At 42.3% G+C, this 20,915-nt stretch overlaps 1 protein-coding gene across 1 annotated transcript in view; it reads right to left on the minus strand.

The window, feature by feature from the left end:
* MDN1 (midasin AAA ATPase 1) overlaps positions 1-20,915 on the minus strand; it is a 156,691-nt gene that overhangs the window by 41,153 nt on the left and 94,623 nt on the right. The window contains exons 51-68 of the mRNA XM_008069236.2: positions 19,352-19,484; positions 18,142-18,257; positions 16,458-16,591; positions 13,978-14,135; positions 13,658-13,778; positions 12,752-12,962; positions 12,201-12,432; positions 11,637-11,763; positions 10,335-10,505; positions 8,311-8,525; positions 7,558-7,945; positions 6,455-6,564; positions 4,878-5,583; positions 3,200-3,361; positions 2,714-2,987; positions 1,687-1,922; positions 964-1,059; positions 205-299 (exon numbers count right to left, since the gene is read on the minus strand). Coding sequence (XP_008067427.1) covers positions 205-299; positions 964-1,059; positions 1,687-1,922; positions 2,714-2,987; positions 3,200-3,361; positions 4,878-5,583; positions 6,455-6,564; positions 7,558-7,945; positions 8,311-8,525; positions 10,335-10,505; positions 11,637-11,763; positions 12,201-12,432; positions 12,752-12,962; positions 13,658-13,778; positions 13,978-14,135; positions 16,458-16,591; positions 18,142-18,257; positions 19,352-19,484 — 3,685 coding nt within the window. The remainder of the gene's footprint in view (positions 1-204; positions 300-963; positions 1,060-1,686; positions 1,923-2,713; positions 2,988-3,199; positions 3,362-4,877; positions 5,584-6,454; positions 6,565-7,557; positions 7,946-8,310; positions 8,526-10,334; positions 10,506-11,636; positions 11,764-12,200; positions 12,433-12,751; positions 12,963-13,657; positions 13,779-13,977; positions 14,136-16,457; positions 16,592-18,141; positions 18,258-19,351; positions 19,485-20,915) is intronic.

Here is a 20,915-nt window from a genome sequence, read left to right on the forward strand (position 1 = left end):
ACCCCAAAAAAAAAAAAAAAAAAAAAAAATTCACGCTGTTGTCTGGCCTGTATGAATTAAGGTCATTTTAATGCCCTGCTTTAAGCTCTGTGACTAATGAGTGAAAAGCACATCTGTAACTACCATACTACATAAACCCTGAAGAAGCTCAAACTACCAAAAAACCAAAAGTCCTGATGACATAAGTTCAGGAGAGTCACTTACTTCAGCTCCAGTTTACGCCACCGAATGATCATCTCGCTGACCAAATCAAGATGTTTTCGCAGAGAGAGAGCTCGGCTTGCATTTTCCTCCCAATCCTAAAGAAACAAAATTTATCGTGCCCATCATTAAATCCCTTAAACATTCCTCCTTCAAGAACATCTTGGACTTTTCCTGAGTGAAGACTACCAGGCCTTCAAACAACCTTTACCAACAGCATCATTAATTTATAAATAGCGCATTTAGCGTCAAGTTCTTTCTGGTCATGTGACAGAGCTCCAGCAAAGCCAAGCTGGGAGGCAGGCAAAAAGCACAGGGCTTGGAGACTAGAGCCTGAATTCCTGCCGTCAGCCATCTGACCTTGATCGAAGACACGTGGCACCGGCTACCTTGTTAAAGGGAGAAGCACCAGCTACACTGGGGGCAGTGAGGGGATTGAGGGGGAGAATGTGTGGACTGAAGCCCACCTGGAAGTTCTGGAAGAGTGGGCTCTCGTTACCAGCAAACACTGCATCCCACTCTCGAAAACAGGCAAGACAGCTCACTTTACCATGGTGCAACCACCTCCCTTGCAGCGATCTCCCCCCATGCCAGGAAAACCAAAGATGCTTCCCTTTCTCCAGTCCAAACTATAACCTTCTGTTCCTCCAACAACATAGGTGCCACAAGCTACATCTTTTGTAAATTGACTAACAAACCCAAACAAGCTACATCTTTTGTCAACTGACTACAAACCAAAACAAGGAAAAGGAATTATATTACCTGTGCCTTTGCCAGCAGGATCTCTAGGCCATTCAGGAACTTTGAGATGGGACTGGAAAGTGGGAAACCACGAATTCTGCCCATGACAACCAGCAGCTGAAGAAAAAAAGATGTGGACAGCGTAGCACAAACATCAGTGACCTAAAGTCACAGGGTAGTGAAAAGAGGCAAGACCAAAATGTCACCCCGTCTCCCACTTCAAAAGCACCTCTAAAAACCATGGGTACAAACTTCCAGGGCTGTGGATTCTGGCTGAGATAAGCACTTTGTCTGCTACATTACTCTGGAAATAAGATCAAGCCTAATAAGATAATTACTCTTAGTACTTTCTGCAGTAAGTTATAAAACTGGCTGAAAGCCACAGAGCAATTAAAACTGCCCATCTTAAAAAGCAAGGCCTAGTCTAATACATTTAAGAAAACCATGAAGCCCTTGGTAGTATGAGTTTGAACCAACAGAGCAACATGGTAGTATTTTAATATGTGGTCAGTAACCCCTAACAAATGAACTTGGTAGAATCCTAAAATATCATTTATCCAACAGCAACACAGAACAGGTATGTTCACTCCGCAGTTAGTGAGGAGTGTCCCACTGAACTGTGGTTCTTTAAACCTTTGTTTGTATGTACCAACGTAGGAGCGAGTGCCCCGAGATACACAAGGTCTCGTCCTCAGTGCAGATTCGGTCCTTGAGTATCCATTCCTTCCTCACCAGCTGCCCTACCTGCTCAAGCGCTGGATGTTCTGGCCAGTCCTGCAGCAACTGACTGACAGCCTCTGAGAAACCCTGCAGCACAGGTTGACACTGGCGTGCTTCTTGAACATTGGGGTGCTGGTAGAAATCATAGGGCCCATCAGGCTTCAGCATCAGGTCCTCAGTCGCCTCCCCAAAGAGAGTGTTATGGGAGAGGGCGCAGGCCAAAAGCTGGCTGCCCAAGAGTCGGTCATTCAGCTCAACTCCTGTGAAGCGAGCAACAAACATCACGGTGAAATAAGTGCACTCAGTAAGCTCATCTGTCAACATGTTAAAGACGTCTGAAACAATGAACTTATTGGGACAAACAAAACAGCTATTTCAATGCCATTTTGCCCAAAGCAACACTGGCCTACAAATTCATGATCCTAATACTGCAGTCACTACCAAAAGCTCTCAAGTTTCTGGAATACACAGAGGAAGTCAGATACTGTCTAGTTGTAAACAAGAGGGTGCAGAGTTGAATTTGAGGCATCCAAATTCCCAGGTTTTTTTTTAGCTGTACTTGGTAAGAAGAAAGGAAATGTAAAGCCTCTTTTCTACTTGTATGAAATAATTCACAAGGTCATATAGGTAACTGCATCAAACCAACTGCTGCCAAACCACATTCAGGGAGATATACTTCTGACTTCCCAGGTTGCTCCCAAGGATACATTATTTCCTTTGAAAAGCACTATTAGAGACAACTTAGAAATAATGCTGGGGGGGGGGGAGGATGGACAATGACATTTACATCAAACCCAAATCCTTATTTTCTTAATCCCCTCTCATAAAGAGATCCAAACAATGAAAATCCATCTTATTGCAGAACTCTAAATACATTATTTTGAATTAATTTAGCTTAATTTGAATTAATTAGCTTAAGTTCTTTAGGCTAACAAAGCTTTATCAATAAGGAGTTAACGAAAACAGAATTTGTGATTTTAATTGTTCCAGAAGTGATTTCATTTACTTGTTTCAATTTCCCAAGGGACATAGCAACAGTACACGACCATACCCATCAGGGGGTAGAAGTATGTCACAAGAGATGCTCCAGTCTGGTAGCAAGACAGAAGCAGGCTGAGGTAATGCTCTGCCTCGTGCGGTGGCGAAGTCTGCTGGTACCAGAGGGATCGAGCAAAGCTGAGGCACAGCTGCTGGTGTAACAGCATCACCGCCTGCATGGAACTCTGGGAGAGGAGAGCTGGACCTGAGGCTGTTTCCTCCTCTCGCCCATCTGAAGTTCCTTTGTTCTCCTCTAGTGTTGGTTGTCCCAGCATATCTGCGAAGTCCTGAAAACAGCAGCAGAGGCAGTCAATATTTAAAACTCAGAATCTGGCACTACTACTCAGACTAAAAGGATGAGGGGGAAAGGAGTGTGAATGGTTGGGAAAGTGGCTTACGTCTGCAATTAGATATTAAACAGATGCCAAAGTCACTCGGAGGCAAAGTGCCTGGCACCAAGGGAATTCACCCAAAAACCAACCCGCCACCACTGCCCTACCTTTTCATGCAGGGGGAACTGTCTTCTGAATTCCTGTTCCTCCTCCTCTTCCTCACTCAGAGCCACCCTGGAGTTCCTGCTCCTGTGCCTGTACAGGCTGCTTTCCTGCTCGGCCTTTTCTTGGGCCAGGCGTTCCTGCTCATCCCACTCATTGATGACTTCCTAAAAAGTCACACAAAGAAAAGGAAGTGCTCTGCATTTGCTGAGGCACTCGCTGTGAGCAAGCCTAGATTTGCTGCCTCTCGGCTTCTCACGAAAATGAAGGCCAACTTCCACAGAAACTAGATTCCAGAATAGAGAGCAAAAGGTTAACAAAACCATGGTTTCCTAAGTTCCTCGTTGCTGTGTTATTACAATTCCGAAGGTGCAGCGAAGTCTGCTACAGCACAGCTAATGGGTACTTCCTGTCAGGAGCTAATATACTCAGGGTCAGCTATGAGGGGCTGGGATTCAGAATGCCCTTGGCTGGCACCTAATGGAGCTGGCCCAGGGCTTCAGGAAAGGAAAACTTAGACTGGAGCTGGGAGGGCAAAGGGCACCAGTTAGGTAAAACTGGACTGTGTCTTACCAAACACGTCTTGAATTTCTGACTGCCTCCAAGATTTAGGTCCTTACTTGGCAAAAATGATAAATCATCCTGCATTGCTAAGAGTTGAGGAAATAAGCACCCCCCCATCCAGGAAGGTTATTTGATTAAAAGCCTAAGAAGTGTGTTTCATCTTTGTCCCAGCAATTCTGATCTCTATAATTTATAGCCAAAGACATAGCCATAAAACTACTTACTATGGCACTGTTTTTTTCTCTGTACTTTCAAAATAATACATTAATTACAAATAAATGTTCAATAATAGGAAATTAGTTACTAAGTTACTTACTATCCAAATTACCAATGGCAAAAACATGCAATCATGCAATAGAAAACTTGATATTCACTAAGTATGAATATGATGCAGACGAAAAATACATAATTATGGGAAAATAGTAACTATATGTTAAGTTTTAAAAACAAGTTATAAAATAGAAGGAATTTTATGAGTCGTTTGTTGTTGTACATTCTATAGAGCTCTAGCAATTTCAGGACAGTCTCAAGGGCCACGCAGGAGATTAGAACTAACTTTGACAAGAACAGCTCTTTTTTCTGTTAAACACTTGGTCACTATGCTAAGATCTGTATTTCTCACAAGGTGCTACTACTAAAAATAATTGGTAAACCACTGAGACAAATTTAAGAATTCAGAGTGTCATAGATACACATCTACAGATAAATGTGTACATATACAGAACCAGTCTAAAATGGGATGCACAATCAAGTAACAGAGTTTACACAGCTTGAATCGTAAGATCATTAGAAATTCTTGTTGACATCTATTCTCTTCCTTGTCTAGAATGAGAACAAACTGTTTTTGTTAATGAGGAATGATATAAACATAGGCTGACACAATTACATGGCAAAATCATCATAAACAAAGTCAAAAGATAGCTGACAAACTAGGAAAAAATATCTGCTTGTCACTCATGTGTTTCATCTCTTAAAAACGGGGCAAAGGTCCCAAAACCTAGTAGCTAAACGAAGAAAGGAAGGGAACGGACAATAGACAGCCCACGCCCCAGCCACACCGACTCACATCTCCTGGGCAGGCAAATGCCCTGCAGGCAGCGCCTCCCAGTGAAGGCTCACCTGACACACATGTCTGAAGAGCTGCAGGGCCCTCTGGTCCAGCTCTCCCTTGCACATCACGTGGGAGCGCAGGTAGAGGAGGGCGTTCAGTAGCAGCTGTTCCCGGGCGGGGCAGGCTTGCGGGCTCTTGTCTTCCGGCCCCTTTCCTCCTGGCCGCTTGAGGGCCAGCTTCCCCAGGCCTCGCAGAGCCTCCTCTGACTTCGCTGAGCACAGAGCATCTGCATGAGCATAGTAGGTGGGGAAGCTGGGGCCCACCGACGGGAACGCCAGCAAGGCCACGGCCAGAGCGCCCAGCCTATCTGCACAGACCACAGTGCTGTGGAGGGAGACATGGACCTCAGCGGCCACCAGCCTCATGCCATGCTGCAATTGCAAGATGGACGCCTGCAGCGGGGTCACTGTGTCTGGGTACAGCGCGTACTCCTCGGCCAGCCGCTTCCTGAACTGGTGGTGCGACTGCTGCCAAGAAGCCTCCTCCTTTAGAAGGCTCTGGGCGACTTGGGCAGACCGCGGCCCATCCATGGGGAGGGCCTGCAAGAGCCGTTCAAGCAGATCCTGAACAGCAGGAGCCTTGGCGATGCTGGTGACGTAGTGGTGGATCTCCTGCAGCAGGGTCTCGTAGGCAGGCAGCGGGGGTCTGAAGGCCTGCTTCTTCAACAGGCTGCAGGTTACACCCTCCAGATGACTGATGCTTTGGCGAAGCAACCTGAAGGCAAATTAGCACAACATGCAAATTCTGTCAGAAGAAGAGCAGTGGATTCCTCAACTAGGAAAAACGGAATAAATACCAGCTGCTGAGAAAATATGATGATAATGTTGACGATGATGAAAATGTACATTTACAGAGCGCACTTACTATGTGTCACTCATATTGGTGCTTTAGACACATAGCTCATTGGAGACTCACCACGACTCACGGAAGCACCTACAATTATCCTTCTCACACTGACGTGGACACTGAGGTTTAAAGGCACTAAGTGATCTACCCAACACCTAAAGTCAAAGGTCAGGAATTGGACCAGAACTCAGAATCTATTATACTACTCAGGTTGAGCATCCCAAATCCCAAATCTAAAGTTTCTGAGTGCCAACATGATACTCAAAGGAAAGGCTCATCGTAGCATTTTGGATGTCAGATTTTCAGATTTGGGCTGCTCAACTAGCATAATGCAAAGATTCCAAAATCTGAAACTCAAAATACTTCTGGTCCCAAGCATTTCAGATAAGGCATTCCCAACCTATACTGTATTTATTAAGGTAACAGATCTACAGCCTAGAATAGCAGAGAAATACAGTGCACAGCATCTTACTCTACTTCTTCTAAGTTGAGATGAAGTTTTGGCTTCAACCATCTTAGCCCCATGTGACTACACACCTTGAATATTCTCCCCCTCCCTTCAGAGCATGTATTTTTCCTGATTGAAACCAAGGCTCTGGGACCACACGGCTAATATAGTTCAGGTGTATATTATCACCTCTAAGTAACACTGTAATTATACCGCAAAGGTCAACTTCATAATGTCTTCTTCAAAAAGCATCAATAACAGCCAACATAAATCATCACTCTGCTGCATTACCTGATGTGAGGATGAGAATAACTGACATTGACTTCATCTTCCAGGTCTCTTCCAGTCTGTAGCTGGGATGACAGATTTCGTGTCTTCCATTCGCACTGCAGTTGGTGTAACTGATAGAAAAGACAGAACCTGGCCTGTGTTCCACCTACAGTGATGCACATGAGGACAACACCTGGGGGTGGGCAGAGCAATAACAGGGAAGGAACCGGGCCTCTGCCTATTAACTCACATCCGAGCCGTTTAGGTAGGTGACAAAGAATGATGCTATTTATACCACTAACATTTTTTTTTCCTTAAGAGTGGGAGTCTCACTCTGCCACCCAGGCTAGAATGCAGCAGCACACTCATCGCCACCACAGCCTTGACCTACTGGGCTCAGGCGATCCTTCTGCCTCAGCCTTCCAAGTAGAGCGTTTTATTATTTATTATAGCGATGAGGTCTCACCAAGTTGCCCAGGATGGTCTTGAACCTCTGGACTCAGGCAATCCACTCGCCTTGGCCTCCCAAAGTGCTGGGATTACAGGCTTGAGCCATCATGCCAGGCACACCACAAACTTTTAAGTCTCTTTGCTACAGCAGCTTAGCCTTCACCCCCAACTAGGATTAATTTTCCTTCTTCAAAATATAGTATCAGTGTATTGCTATAAAGGTATTTGATTCTTGAAAATAATTAGAAGTTCAAATAGCAAGGGATACCATATATTATCTAAATACACTTGTTTCCTGAGTCTTAGATAACAAACACCAGAAGTTCAAAATTCCTAGTGAACAGGGAAACGATATCTACCTAAAGAAGTTATTCAAACCCAAACATCTAAAGCTTAGTTCCGTACAGATGGTCTGGATGGTGAGGGAAACCACTATTTCTGTCAATGCCCACTGCCCTTACTGGCAGATACACAGCACCTTAGGGAGGACCCCTACCAGAGCCTGGGCCTAGTCAGAGGACTCTCTAAACAGACTCCTGGGAAGTCACAAGGCAGCCTATGCAGTACCATCCTTTTGAAGATTGAGCATCCAAAAGGGAGTAAAAGGAATAACACACAAAGCACATTCAGCAAGCCAGGGAAAGAGCCATGCTCCAAACTCTCGCCTCCGGTACCTCTTCCTTGGCGTACTTGAGCTTATATTCCCTCTTCACTGCAGGGTCAAAGCGCGTCTGGGGAAGCCACGTCTGAATCTGGAGCAAGCCCAGGCTCACCCAGAGGCTCCCCTGCCGGGCCAGCTCAGGCAGGTTCCTCTTAGTTTCTACTTCCCCAAAAAAGAGGCGCAGGGAGGTAAGCAAGAGGCAGAGCAGTTCCTTGGGCAGCACTTCCTGGCTGAGCATGTCTCCAAGAGTCTGGCCCACGTGCTGGAAGGCCTGGCTGTTCCCAAGCAGCAGCTGCTCACAGTTCTGCATGTACTCCTGTCGTCGGGGCTCGGGGAGCAGCTCTGCTAGGCCTGCCAGGTGCCGGCACAGCACCAGCCCCTGGAGCCGGGCGTCTGTGCGTCTGTGGGGACGACAAGGAAGCACTCAAGGGCTCACTCTGTATCAAACAACATTCCTTCCAATACACTATCACTGTCAAGAAATGGCCACCGCAGAATCACTGTCAACACATGAAGTGAACTTCTGTTCTCACATCATCTCCTAAGGTTTACTAAGCATCAGCCTCTCGATCACGATATGCTCTACACTGTCAGAGGAACCGACCAGCTTCGTGGTGGCCTGGAAACACGCTGGTCCAGACAGAAAACACCTCTGCCTTCTCCCACCAGAACTGGCCACTACAAAAGCAAGTTCTGACTGGATCCCTGCTGTACACTCTGCAGACAAGACAGGAGCTCCACGGTCCACTCCCGGGGGAGAAAATACCTGAACTCTGCTACAGAAGGGACAGCCATGTTGGTCCACAGCACCGAGGTGATGTCCTGAAGCTGCAGGGCTCTCTCAGCCCACTCTCCCAGGGTGACATGGGAGGAAGACAGGAGCGGGAGGCCACTCACATCCCAGGGACTTGCCCTGCAGCTGCTGGTCAAGACTTCAAAGCAGCACATAGAGAACATGGGTCTACTGAGACTGCCAGGGCCCTGAAGGACAAGAGAAGAGTCAAGTGACTTCTAAAAACTAGCTGAAACAATTTCAACAAGCAGCATTAGGGCCCCTTAGAGAGAAGACAGAATAAGAAAAGGAAGACTCTGGTTGCTTGGAACGGGTAGCAAGCATCAGCCAGCCATGAAACCAGAAAGGCAGAATGGGCTGGGTATTGGTATGACTTAAAGGAAGGTGGACTTCATTCTCTAGGAAATGAGGAGCAGTGGGTGCTCCAGGAACGCACGAGAAAACCCTCAAACCTAGGATGTAAGGAGACCACTCTTGCAGGGGACAAGGGCACACTGCAGGAGGACGACAGCCCATGCACAAGCAAGGAAAGGCATGAGAAGACAAACGTAAGAGCCAGGGACAAAACTGGCTGGCCTGTGCTCCTTGATCATTAATCTGGGACAGAGCAATAGCTGCCCACAGCAAGGGGTTAAGTGGCCAAACACATATGACTGGCAACTCTGTATGCTCCACACAACTCTTAAGGGGGCCACAAGCTTTGAGAGATGTTCTGCAATAAATAAATCGATTTTGATAGAGCAACAGAACAGAATCAAGTCCAAATAAATCCATCAACATTTGTGAAAATAATGCATACAATAAAAGTATCATTTCAGATGAGAGTGGAAAGAATGAATTAGTAAAAACGGTGCTATGCACTTCTTTTCGATCTATAGGAAACATTTGCATCGATAAAAACTTAGGAAGAAATATGGGAAAATAGTTTAACACTTTGGATAGTCAAGAAAGACTTTTAAAAACATGCTACTAAAGCCAGAAAGTAAAATGGAATTCTGTATTTGAGAAAAAAAATTACAAATCTCTATGACATAAGAAAATAATCAAACTTGAAAGACAACAGATAACTAGAAATACACTTCCAATTATATGTTGGGAAAGAATTTAACATCCATAATATACAAAGAGAACATAATAATAATCTTAAAAGATATATCATCTTAATATATAAAAAGAGCTTAAAAATAATCAGAGAGGTACAAATTAAAATGAGGTTTTTAAAACTGTACAACTGGCGACAATTAAGGGTGCTGGCAATCCCCAGTGCGGTAAGCATTTGGGAAACCAGATCCTCCCACAATGACAGGTTACAATGCTCTGGTCCTAATAAACCTTTCTATGGTCATCCAGGGCTTCTGGACCTCCCTCTTCATGAGTGCCTCACGTGGTTAAAAAGTAAAAAGCAATAACCACCCTCCCAGTCTGGTAATAGCGATAATTTGTTTTAACTCTGATCAAGGATTTACTTCTAATACCTTACTCATAGAAATAATCAGACAGATAAATATTTACACAAGGACAGTCAATGCAGCTTGCAGAGAAACAGGGTAAAAGGCAAGAAACCTCAACACTTTATAATAAAAAGTGATTAGAAGAAAGCTTGGCATAGCAGTAAAATAGAATGACTTAAAAAATAACTTGGCATGGTATGTATACATTTCCATGACATATATGTGTGCTCATTTTTGTTTGCATAAGTATTTAATATAAAAATTATGTAAACAGAAGGATGCAGAGCAAAAAAGTGATTATTTGTAATGAATTCTATATTATATATCCACACATAAAACTTTTTTTTCCTTATCACAGAATTTCACAAATCATTTAAGATGGGACACTTTTATTAACAACGCACTTACTAAGATCCTATAGAAAATAAAGTATTCCAATCACCTGTTTAGTCACTACTCCATGCTAGGAATAACTGTTTACAGCTAGCTCCACCGAGAAACTATATTCCCACTATCAACATTTTTTATGATTTTAGGCCAACAAACCTTCAATGTGGAGTCCAAAAGGGACTTGGGCACCTCCCTCTGCTGTATGCCAGGCAGAGGGCTCCACATGAGCCAGTACTCTGGATTTGTGGTCACAGTACTGCTCCAGAAAGACATAAACATGGAATTAAGTAACTCGGACCACAGAGACAGCATTTCATCAGTAGACACCTAGAGATAAAATAATAATTAAATAAGAGAATACTTGAGAAAGACTCCATAAATTAAGTTAGCAGGTCTCTTTCTTCCAAGTCTCATCTAAGCTAACATGGGTTTAAAGATCTTAATCCTAATTTTCCAGATTCTCTGCCACCCCAATCATCTTCGTCAAGGCACAGAACATCTTGACAATTTTTTAAAACTATGAGATCTACTTTTATGAGGCTGCATTAGAAAGTGTAAGTAATACAATTCACACAATTATAACATCAGTACAAGAGATAAGACATTATTAAAATTGCTAAGGTGGTACTACTGAGATTCTATTAACTAGACTTTATCAGCATTCATATTCACTATTCAAGGGGAAGAGTAAAAATACTCTTGAAATACATTACTGAGCAACGAGAAATTTTAAAAAGCAAATGATTCCATCTCCCCTAACCAGAAACCAAGTGAACATTCCTGTGATAAGAGTCATAATGTACCCTCATAGTTACTGCAAAAGAACATTCAAAATTCTCTCCTTTTAAAGGTAACTCAAACAAAAATGGGGTTTGCAACATGGAATTTTGGGAATTAAAAAAATGTTCTTGGCTGGGCCCAGTGGCTCACGCCTGTAATTCCAGTACTTTGGGAGACGGAGGCAAGCAGATTGCCTGAGCCTGGGGTTTTGAGACCAGCCTGGGCAACTTGGCAAGATCGCATCTATACAATAAATCAAAAAATTAGCTGGGTGTGGTGGTGCATGCCTGTAATCCCAGCCACCAGAAGGTTGAGGCGGAAGGATCGCCTGAGTCCAGCAGGTTGAGGCTGCAGTGGCTGTGGTATGCCACTGCACTCCAGCCTGGGCAACAGAGATGAAGGGGAAGGAGGGATGCACAGGGGAGTGGGGGAGGGGGAAGGAAAGCCAAGGAAAAAGGAAATGTCTTGCCAGGCACAGCGGCTCACGTCTATAATCCCAACGCCTTAGTAGGCCGAGGTAGGAGGATCGCCTGAGCCCAGGAGTTCAAGACAAGCCTGGGCAACATAGTGAGACCTGACCTCTATTTAAAAATAGAATGCTCTGCAGCCAAGCTGTCACAGATAATCTAATCAGCTCATGGTGTAAGGAGGGCTTCTCTTTTTGATTCTGGTTTTTACCTTCTGAAGGTGCAGCAAGGACCACAAGCCCCGAAGCTCTTGAGGAGCAACTGGTGTGTGCTTGAGACAAAATGCAATGTGATGACGTATCTCCTCATCTATCTGGGATTGTTGATTTTTGCTAGACCTATTCCAAAACAAAGAGGGAGGGAGTACGGTACGGTGTATCAATGAACTGCTACAAAGGCAAGGCGCAATGCAGAACAGAAAGTGTATTTTTTTGTTTTGTTTTGTGTTTTGTTTTTGAGAAGGCAGGATTTATTGAGAGGACAGAAAAGTTCCCACAATGGGAGGGGACCAGAAAGAAGGCGGTTGTCCTGTGTGTTTATTTTACAATGAGCAATTCCACTGCTAAAACACCTAGTGACTTTTAAGGTGGAGTCAAACTGGCCAAGAATCCTCAGTAAGTTTTGGCTTTCCAGAGTTTCAAATGACCTCCTTCTGCTTCAGCAACCATCCCCCGCTGAAGACAAGCCTGGGTTTTGTTTTCACATATAGGATACACAGAATAATTTATCAAGAAAAAAGATTCTCTCAAGGAAAATCAATGAAAGAATGGGCTACCTTCTCAGACAAGCCTGTGCTGTAAAATCAGCCATCACTTTGTATCGCCAAAGCAGAGCCAAGTACTCCATTGCAGGCCACAACTGAACACTCCTGGAGAGTTGGATTATGGAGGTAATGTCTGGCTGGAACAAAGAGGAAGCTTCCCCATGCTTCTTCTCCGGAAAACCAAGTGGAAGTCCTTTGGCTTTTACTTCTGAACACTGAGCATGCACAAGATTCTTCAGTTCATCTGGGCAAAGACACATACTGCATTGAGCACAGTGATCAAGAGTGCAGACTCTGGATTCCCCACATAGCAACGCAGCTGCAAACTGAACCCGAGTTAACCAGAACTGAGATGCCCAACCTGAGCTTTGAGAGTCTCGCCTTTTAAAGAATATCAATACCTGACAACTCTAATGATGGTATTCAAAATGGATGTCAAGTGTAGTCCTGTATATGACACTTAATGGAATTTATATCCCCGCACCAAAAAAAATCTAAGGGAAACCGTACTGGCTGCAGGGAAGAAGTTATGTGTCAGCTAGCCAAATGCTATAATGCATTACTTAGGTTGACATCTTCTAGAATATTAGCTCGGAGGAGCAATCCCCAGGCCTGTAGGAGTCTTTTCTTTAATGTCCACTCAAAAGCAACCACTTGGAGACGACTGATGTCTTCCTGCCATCCATTCTCCCCAAGGGCAGGCATCTGCTCCCTGATGGCAAGGACTTTGTGAAGGACCTTCAGTTGTGAAAAACACTCCACTGCCAGCTTGTCCTGAAACAATAAAACAGGAGAATGAACTACAGAGTACAAATGTGGGTCTTCTTTGCTGCCACTACGTGTCTTAGACTAAATTTAAGATGTTTCTTAATGCTTCTAGAAGACAAGGGGTTTGTTTACTGTTATTCTCGGGAGATTTTACAGTAGTAAAGTTAAAGCTCTACCCAGCCTTAAGAGTCTTGGAAATAAGCAAAATGACATCACTTAACAAATTAGTTAACAGTATTCATGGAATACAGTTGGCCTTCCCTTTCTGTGGGTTCCACATAGATGGATTCAACCAACCCCAGGCTGAAAACATTCAGGAGTAAAAAATGGATGGCTGTATATATACGGAACATGTAAAGACTTATCATCATTACCTCAACAATATAGGATAACTACCAAACTTACATAGAATTTGTACTGTATTAGGCACTATAAGTGACCTGCAGGTGATTTAAAGTATGGGGGGGATGTGCATAGGTTATATGCAAACATGATGGCATTTTATATAAGGGTCTCAAGGAATCTTAGATTTTGGTAATCTTAGATTTTAGAAGCAACTCCCCATGGACACCAAGGGACAACTGTATTTGAGAGAAAGCTTTGCAAACGAGCTGGGTCTGCAAATTCATTATCAGTTCCCAAGTTCCAGGAGAACTTCAGAAGGAGTCAAATCTCTATCTACTACATGCTGTCGGGAGTACCTTAAAAGGAAATGGTCGCCCCAGGAACTTCTGCAACTTCTTTATACCAGTGAAGCCACCATCTGGACTCCCTAGACAATTCTGAATATGTTCTGAGAGAGTCTGAACCTCTTTGTAGTATCTTTAAAGGAGAACAAAGGAAGAAGAGAAATAAGGAAAGGGGAAAATTCTGGATAGTAAAAGAATACTTCACATACATTCACTAACATGCCAAGGAAAAAACCAAGATAAAGAAAGAACAGTTTCCACTCTAAACTTTCTTATCCTCAGTATCATCTATCTATAATCATTGACATTATTACTCTAAATGTAAATCTTACTTGTCTTCATGATTCATCAGGAGTCGGGGGATCCGGTGGACCAAATGTTTTAAAACCCAGTGCCAGTGGAGGGCCAGCAGGGCCAGACCGGGGGCGTCCACTTTTACGATGTCAGCCACAGTCCAAAACCGGTCTCGCCACCGGAGAGAACCTAAGATCTAAAAGCAAAGTATCTTAGATAAGGTGCCACAAGAAAACACACACACACACACACACACACACACACACACACCATTGCAGAGAACCAAAGATCTAAAAACAAAGTATCTTAGACAAGGCGGCACAAGGGAACACACACACACACACACACACACAAACAAGAAACAAAAAAGAAAAACAAAGTAAACCAAGACCGCTCACAAACATCTCCCAGTAAAAGACACAACACAGACTGTAGGTGTTAATCAATACTCAACACACATACATCAAAGATCTAAGACTAGACTGGACTATTTCCACGAAATTGATGACAGAGAAGACAAAGATCTTTCCTTTTTGTTCTTGAAGTACAGTTACCAGAGAAAACAGAAGTACTGGGCCATACAGTAATATGTAGGTGTCATTTTATAAAAACTGCCAACTGTCTTACAAAGCAAGACAGTTTTTTTATTTTTGGGTCCCACTCTTTTGAGGTAACTTACATATAATATGAGGTAGGGAAAAAGACTCATTTTTACTCTATATGGACATCTGATTGTTTCGTCACCATTTATTGAAAAGACTACTTTTCTCCATTAAATGACTTTTGCTTATTTGGGGGAAAAAAACCCAAAAACAAAAAAAAACCTGACTTTATATGTGGGGGATCAATGTGCGAATTCTCTTTTTGGCCTCACTGGTCGATGTCTATCCTTAGACACTGTCATACTGTTTTCATCAATGTAGCTTTTAATGCAAATCAGACAACTGCGTCTCCAACACTGCTCTTTGAAGAATGTACTTTTTCCAGAAAAACTGTCTCTAGATCAGTAGTTCATTTCAAAGGTTCCATGAAGTCCATCAAAGCTCTTTTCGTGACACAGCATGCTATTTACCTATTTCGCATGAGCGCATTTACACAGAGCAAGACCGGCAGATGAACTACGACTGGGCATTCGGCAAACATTATACTGGGAGTTAATGAAGTGAACCTGTCGCTTCCAGAAAAACAACTACTGGCTGCCAATGATAAAATCCGGGCTTTCAAGCAAAATGCAGAATTTTGGAAAATCGCGAGTCTGACAACTTCCCAGTAAAGGCTTTTCTGATGAGATCTGTGTGATTTTCACAAGTATACCTCGTATATATTTATATTGAAGGATGAAATGTACCAACTCAATGAACACTATCTTTCAAATTAACGATATATGAGCTAAAAACTCACACGAGCATAAGTGTCCATCCAAAGTGCAAACTACATCAATGGATTTTAACATGGCAAGTTTAGTGGTTATTTTTTTCAGATTTCCTACTACAAATAATTTTTGCAAAACGACTGCTGAATTTATGGTGTGTCATCAAGGAAGAATATTCACAATAATATAAAATGCCTACTAAAATATTCCTCCCTTCCTCAATCTCCTAATTATGGGAGGGCAGTTTTTCCTCACAAACCTCAGCCCAAACAAACTGCAAAAATCCAGCCTTCTTCTCTGAAGCCAGACATAAAGACACTTACAGGAATGTAAAACAGGTTTGCTCTTCTCACTAATTTTTATTTTAGAAAATAGCTATTTTTAATTAAGAATGTTATTCATAGTAATATAAAATAGGTTTGCTACTGCATTTTAAAGCAAAAGCATGAGTTTTTAAAAAATGTTTCTAAGATTTAGTTCCTACTAAGGTAAGTACTGACAGACATAGCCACATAAACAAAAGCTTTTTGGCATCTATGATAACTGTTAAGATTACAAAGAGGTCCCAAGACCAAAAAGTCTAAGAACAGCTGCACTATTTCAGTAGACTTATTAAAATAACCTGGATTCAAAACTCCATTTAACCATCATATGACAATAATGTCTAATAGGACTTCAGTGAATAAAATATAACTGTTAAAACCCAACAATGGGTGAACAGATAAACAAAGTGAAGTCGACCATACAATGGAATACTACTCAACAATAAAAAGGAATGCACTACTGATGCACAAAGCTCCACGAACACATCTCAAGATTACTGTGCTGAAAGAGCAAAGGCAAAAAAGACTCTACTTACTACATAATTCCATTTATAGATCACAAAAATCTTGATTATGATTTCAAAGGTACACACATGTCAAAATGTATTATATTAGACACTTCAAATATTTGCAGTTTATAATGTCAATTACGCCCCCATAAAGACTTTAAATATGTGTATATATTATTTTAAAATGTTAAAATAGTTAAATTTCTCAAGTACTGAACATACAATGGTGCTGAAGTTAGTATTATTCCTAACAATCTTTATACCACGCAAGACAAATCCTGTTGTTTAAAATAAAAGCAGGTACAGTTCCTTACCTCCTTGACACTGGCATCAGATGCTATCCCCTGGGAGGACTGGACCCAGACCAGGATTAGTGCATCGCAGAGTTCAAAAAAGGCAGCAAGATTGACCACAATCTCATGAGGCAGGGTGTGATAGCTCTCAGGATCTTAGAGTTGACATATATAAAATGAGAACATTTCATCAGATTTCAAATAATCTTTCAACATTTTCAAAATAACCTGTAATATGGAACTTAACATTATCCCCAGTACAGAGGTCATTTATGGACGGTCAGAAGCAAAAGCAAATTCTATGCCTGCTACAGGCTGAGTGTTTTTATCTGACATGCTTGGGATCAGAAGTCTTTCAGATTTCAGGTTTTCCCAGATTTTGGAATCTCTGCATATACATAATGAGATATCCTGGGGAAGAAACCTAAGTCTAAATATGAGACTCATTTGTGATATACCTTTTTACACATAGCCTAAAGTTAATTTTACAGACTATCTTAAATAATCATTTCCACGAAACAAAATTTTGACTGCATTATGACCACAACCCATCACATGAGGCCAAGTATAAAATTTTCCACTTGTGGCAGCTTGTCAGCATGCAATAACACTTCAGAGTTTGAATTTTCAGATTAGGAATGCTCAACCTATATTAGCAAACTTGGCAAATGAGGCATGTATAGTTATTGATGGAATCAATGTCACAATGAAAGAATGCAAACTATATCCAAAAAATGTGAAACTTCCGGGAAAAATTTTAAAATTAAAAAAAAAGAAAAACAAATTTTAGAGTAAAAATTCACATTTTACACAAGTATTTATTTAAGTACAAGACAAAATCTAAGTGTATATCTGTCTGAATGGATAGTTAACACAAATAAATATGAGAAGATGTAAATGAAACTACTAACAATAGATGCTGCAAGGATGACTTTTTCAGTTTTTATACTTTCATAATTTAACTTTGTTTCAATCATAGAAATCTTTTCCAATAAAAAAATAAAAATGGAAGAAATGCTCCCTCCTATAACAAATGCTTACGAATATGTAAATATTGAGCCAAAAAATCTAGTTTTCAAGTGGCCCTGATACTTGCTAGAGATGTTACCTTGAACATCTCTGTGCCTTCCTTTCCCCACTCATAACACCAGTACATGCATCATAGGTCTGGTATAAAAAAACAAATGAGATATGCCAGGCCTGGTGGCTCAAGCCTGTATTCCCAGAGCTTTGGGAGGCCAAGGCGAGAGGACTGCCTGAGCCCAGGGGTTTGAGATCAGCCTGGGCAACTTGGTGAGACCTTGTCTCTACAATACATCAAAAATTTGCCGGGTGTGGTGGTTTGCGCCTGTAGTTCTGGCTACTTGGAAGACTGAGGTGTAAGGATTGCCTGAGCCCAGTGGGTCGACACTAGGGTGGCTGTGAGCGAGCCAGTGCACTCCAGCCTGGGCGAGGGAGTGAGACTCTGACCCAAAAAACAACAACAACGAGTGAGATAAGGGACATGTAAAAAGTATTTCGTTAAGCACCCCATCCAGAGTAAGTGTTTAGTAACTGTTAGTCATTACTATTGAGTAAGAGGACAAACATAAAATCAGGCCAACTGATAAAAAAGGACGAGCAGTTGCTGAATATGTCTCTCAACCTCAGCGACATTATGGAATTAGATGCTTCGCTGAAGAATACAAAAGGCAAATGTTCTTACCTTTATGGAATTCAAAGGACATTCTCAAAACACTGTTTCTTAGCTTTTTGCCACCAACAGAAACCAAATTCGCTTCAGTAAAAGTCCTTTTTTCCCGGTCAAGATATATGATTGTCCTGGAATGAGATTCAAAAACATAACCAACAGTCATCAGTTAATAATGCTTTTCAATCATATCCTCTCCATACTGTATATCCTTCATCCTGCCATCCCTCTGCTGCCTCTGCAAATTCTGGACTAGAGAGGTGGAGGTGAAAGTGCTGCTGGCTAAGGGGGAGAAGAGGACACAAGGATGGAGAGAGTGGGGTTTTGCTCTGCTGCTGTGCCACGACCTGACACACTGCACCATAAACCATTATCAATAGCCAATACAGAATTATCTGTGGTGTCAGAATTTATGGAGGCAGACAAGCAGTATTCACAAGGCAACCTCTGAAGTCCATACCACATTTATAGACTCACTTTGTAAACATTTATCAAAAATCAAAGGCTACTTTTTCATGCACTTTTCTGTAACATGTTATACTTCAACTATAAAACTATTACTACTTTTTGCGGGGACAGGGTCTGGCTCTGTGTACCAGGCTGTAGTACAGTGGTGTGATCACAGCTCACTACAACCTAAAACCCCTGGGTTCAAGTGATCCTCCTCCCTCAGCCTCCCGAGGCGCTAGGAATACAGGTGTGCACCAGCACATTGGCTGAATTTTTCAACTTTCTATAAGGACAGGATCCCACTCCAAACTTGGAAGGAACTGAGATTTACAGGCATGAGCCACCATGCCTCATAAAATTATATCTGAAACTTAGCAATACTGATGCCCAATTTAAATATTCTACAAGACATTAAAGAATGACAGAAGACAGGCTTATATGAGATTTATGTTAATTTATGTGTGAGTGTGTGAATTAACATGCAGTTGCCATGTATGTTTACAACATTTGAGGATGGGAAGCGATGTGGACAGAAAGATGACAAAGGAAAGACAAGTCAGAATGAGCAGGTGAAAGGAGAAGAGCTACTGGAAACCCAACAGAAAACAGTAGAAACATGACTACCCTATGATAAAGACAATTATATCTAACACTTCATCCCTTCTCTGGTTCACAAAACTAAACACACACAACTTTCATATGTCAGAGTCTTAGGAAAGGCATAGCCTGTGAAGACAGTAAGGCACACTGAGACCAGAGCAGCAGGTTCACCTACTTGTTTGCAACTGACTCTAAGAGGGTAAAGAGCTGCTCGGGCTGGTCCGTTTGAGGGTCAAAGTCCATTGAGTTTCTAAGGATGTCCAGAGCCTGCATATTCCATCGGGGGTCCAGGGGGATCATAAATTCATCTAGTTTTAAAAGAAAAAAAATAGATTGTTAGAGTTAAATGTCTTGCTTGGCAAGTTTGAGCTGAGCATTTTCACTGTTCTCCTCTGATCACCCTGAGTCCTGATGATGAAAAACGGGAAGAGGCAAATGCTGTGGGCTTCAGTCCACATCACCAGAAAAAGAAGGATCACCAGCTTTTTCCCTGTTTCCTTTCCAGACGCAAAATATCTTCAAGTCCTGGAAATCTGTCCCACTGCAGAATATAAAGGTAATCTCTGCCTCAACATAACATTCCAACCAACAAACTCACTTCCTCAGATCCCAACGGGTCTGGAAAGAACCCATGGGCTGAGTTACCCAGTCTGTCGCCAACAGCATAAAAAAAAGTGACTTGCAAGGCAAAAACCAATGAATACGTTTTATCCTCTGCTTTCAATAAGAAAACAAGTCAGGATTATTTCACCTAGAAACATCTGTATAGCCACAGGCTGTGGCTGCTGCCTCACAGTTCTCTGGCTCAGACTTGGTCCACCTGCTATAAAGCAGCAGGGAGGAGACTCTGACACGCTCCAGAGTGAAACCCGAGGAAGGCAGACAAGACACCAAAAGGGTGACGTTTATTCGAAGGTGGATGGCAGGATGGTTAGGGGATACATTAGGTCTTAAGCGCCTCCACCATACATCAGAGAACCCATTCATATAGACAAGGTCACACAACTGAAAAAGAGAGTCAGAGCTAGTCAGAGCTCTGCTTGCCAGGGTGCTCCAAGCAGTGTCTGCAGAAAATGAAACTTGCTACTCATCCCTGTTAACGATGTTCCCGAAGACTACAATCCTTTCCTAACAGAAAGCCATGACCTAACGATTTAATTCGGCCACAACCTAAACTACCGTAGTTTTCTGTTGTTTGACTTATTCCCAAACATAAGGGAATATAGTGCAAAAGCATCATGCATATTCTTTCCAAACCAAATAGTCAATGGTATATTTTGATCAACATCAAATGAATACAGAGGAGGGAAATTAAAAATCTGGTGTTGTGCAAACGCCCCTATTTTCCTCATTAATGCTTATGTTCAATGAACTATATTATTCTGTTCTAGTCAATAAGTTTGTTTTCTCATTTCTTATTTAAAAAAGAAATCCTGAGTACTTCCTTTGGTCAGATAGCTTAGATGTCTATTTCTTTTATCTTTATGGTTTTATAACTTTGTCATTAAGGCTTGTGCTTTACCATTAAGGGTTTTTGTTTGTTGTTTGCTTTTTTAAGACACAGAATTGAGCCGGGCTTGGTGGCTCTGCCTGTAATCCCAGCACTTTGGGAGGTTGAGGTGAGTGGATTGCCTGAGCCCACGGGTTCGAGACCTGCCTGGGCAACTTGGTGAGACCTCATCTCTACAATAAAATCAAAAATTAGCTGGGCGTGGTAGCGTGCACCTGTAGTTCCAGCT

The sequence above is a fragment of the Carlito syrichta genome, unplaced genomic scaffold, assembly GCF_000164805.1.
Source record: "Carlito syrichta isolate Samal-C Ts95f unplaced genomic scaffold, Tarsius_syrichta-2.0.1 Scaffold311873, whole genome shotgun sequence".
Taxonomy (NCBI): domain Eukaryota; kingdom Metazoa; phylum Chordata; class Mammalia; order Primates; family Tarsiidae; genus Carlito; species Carlito syrichta.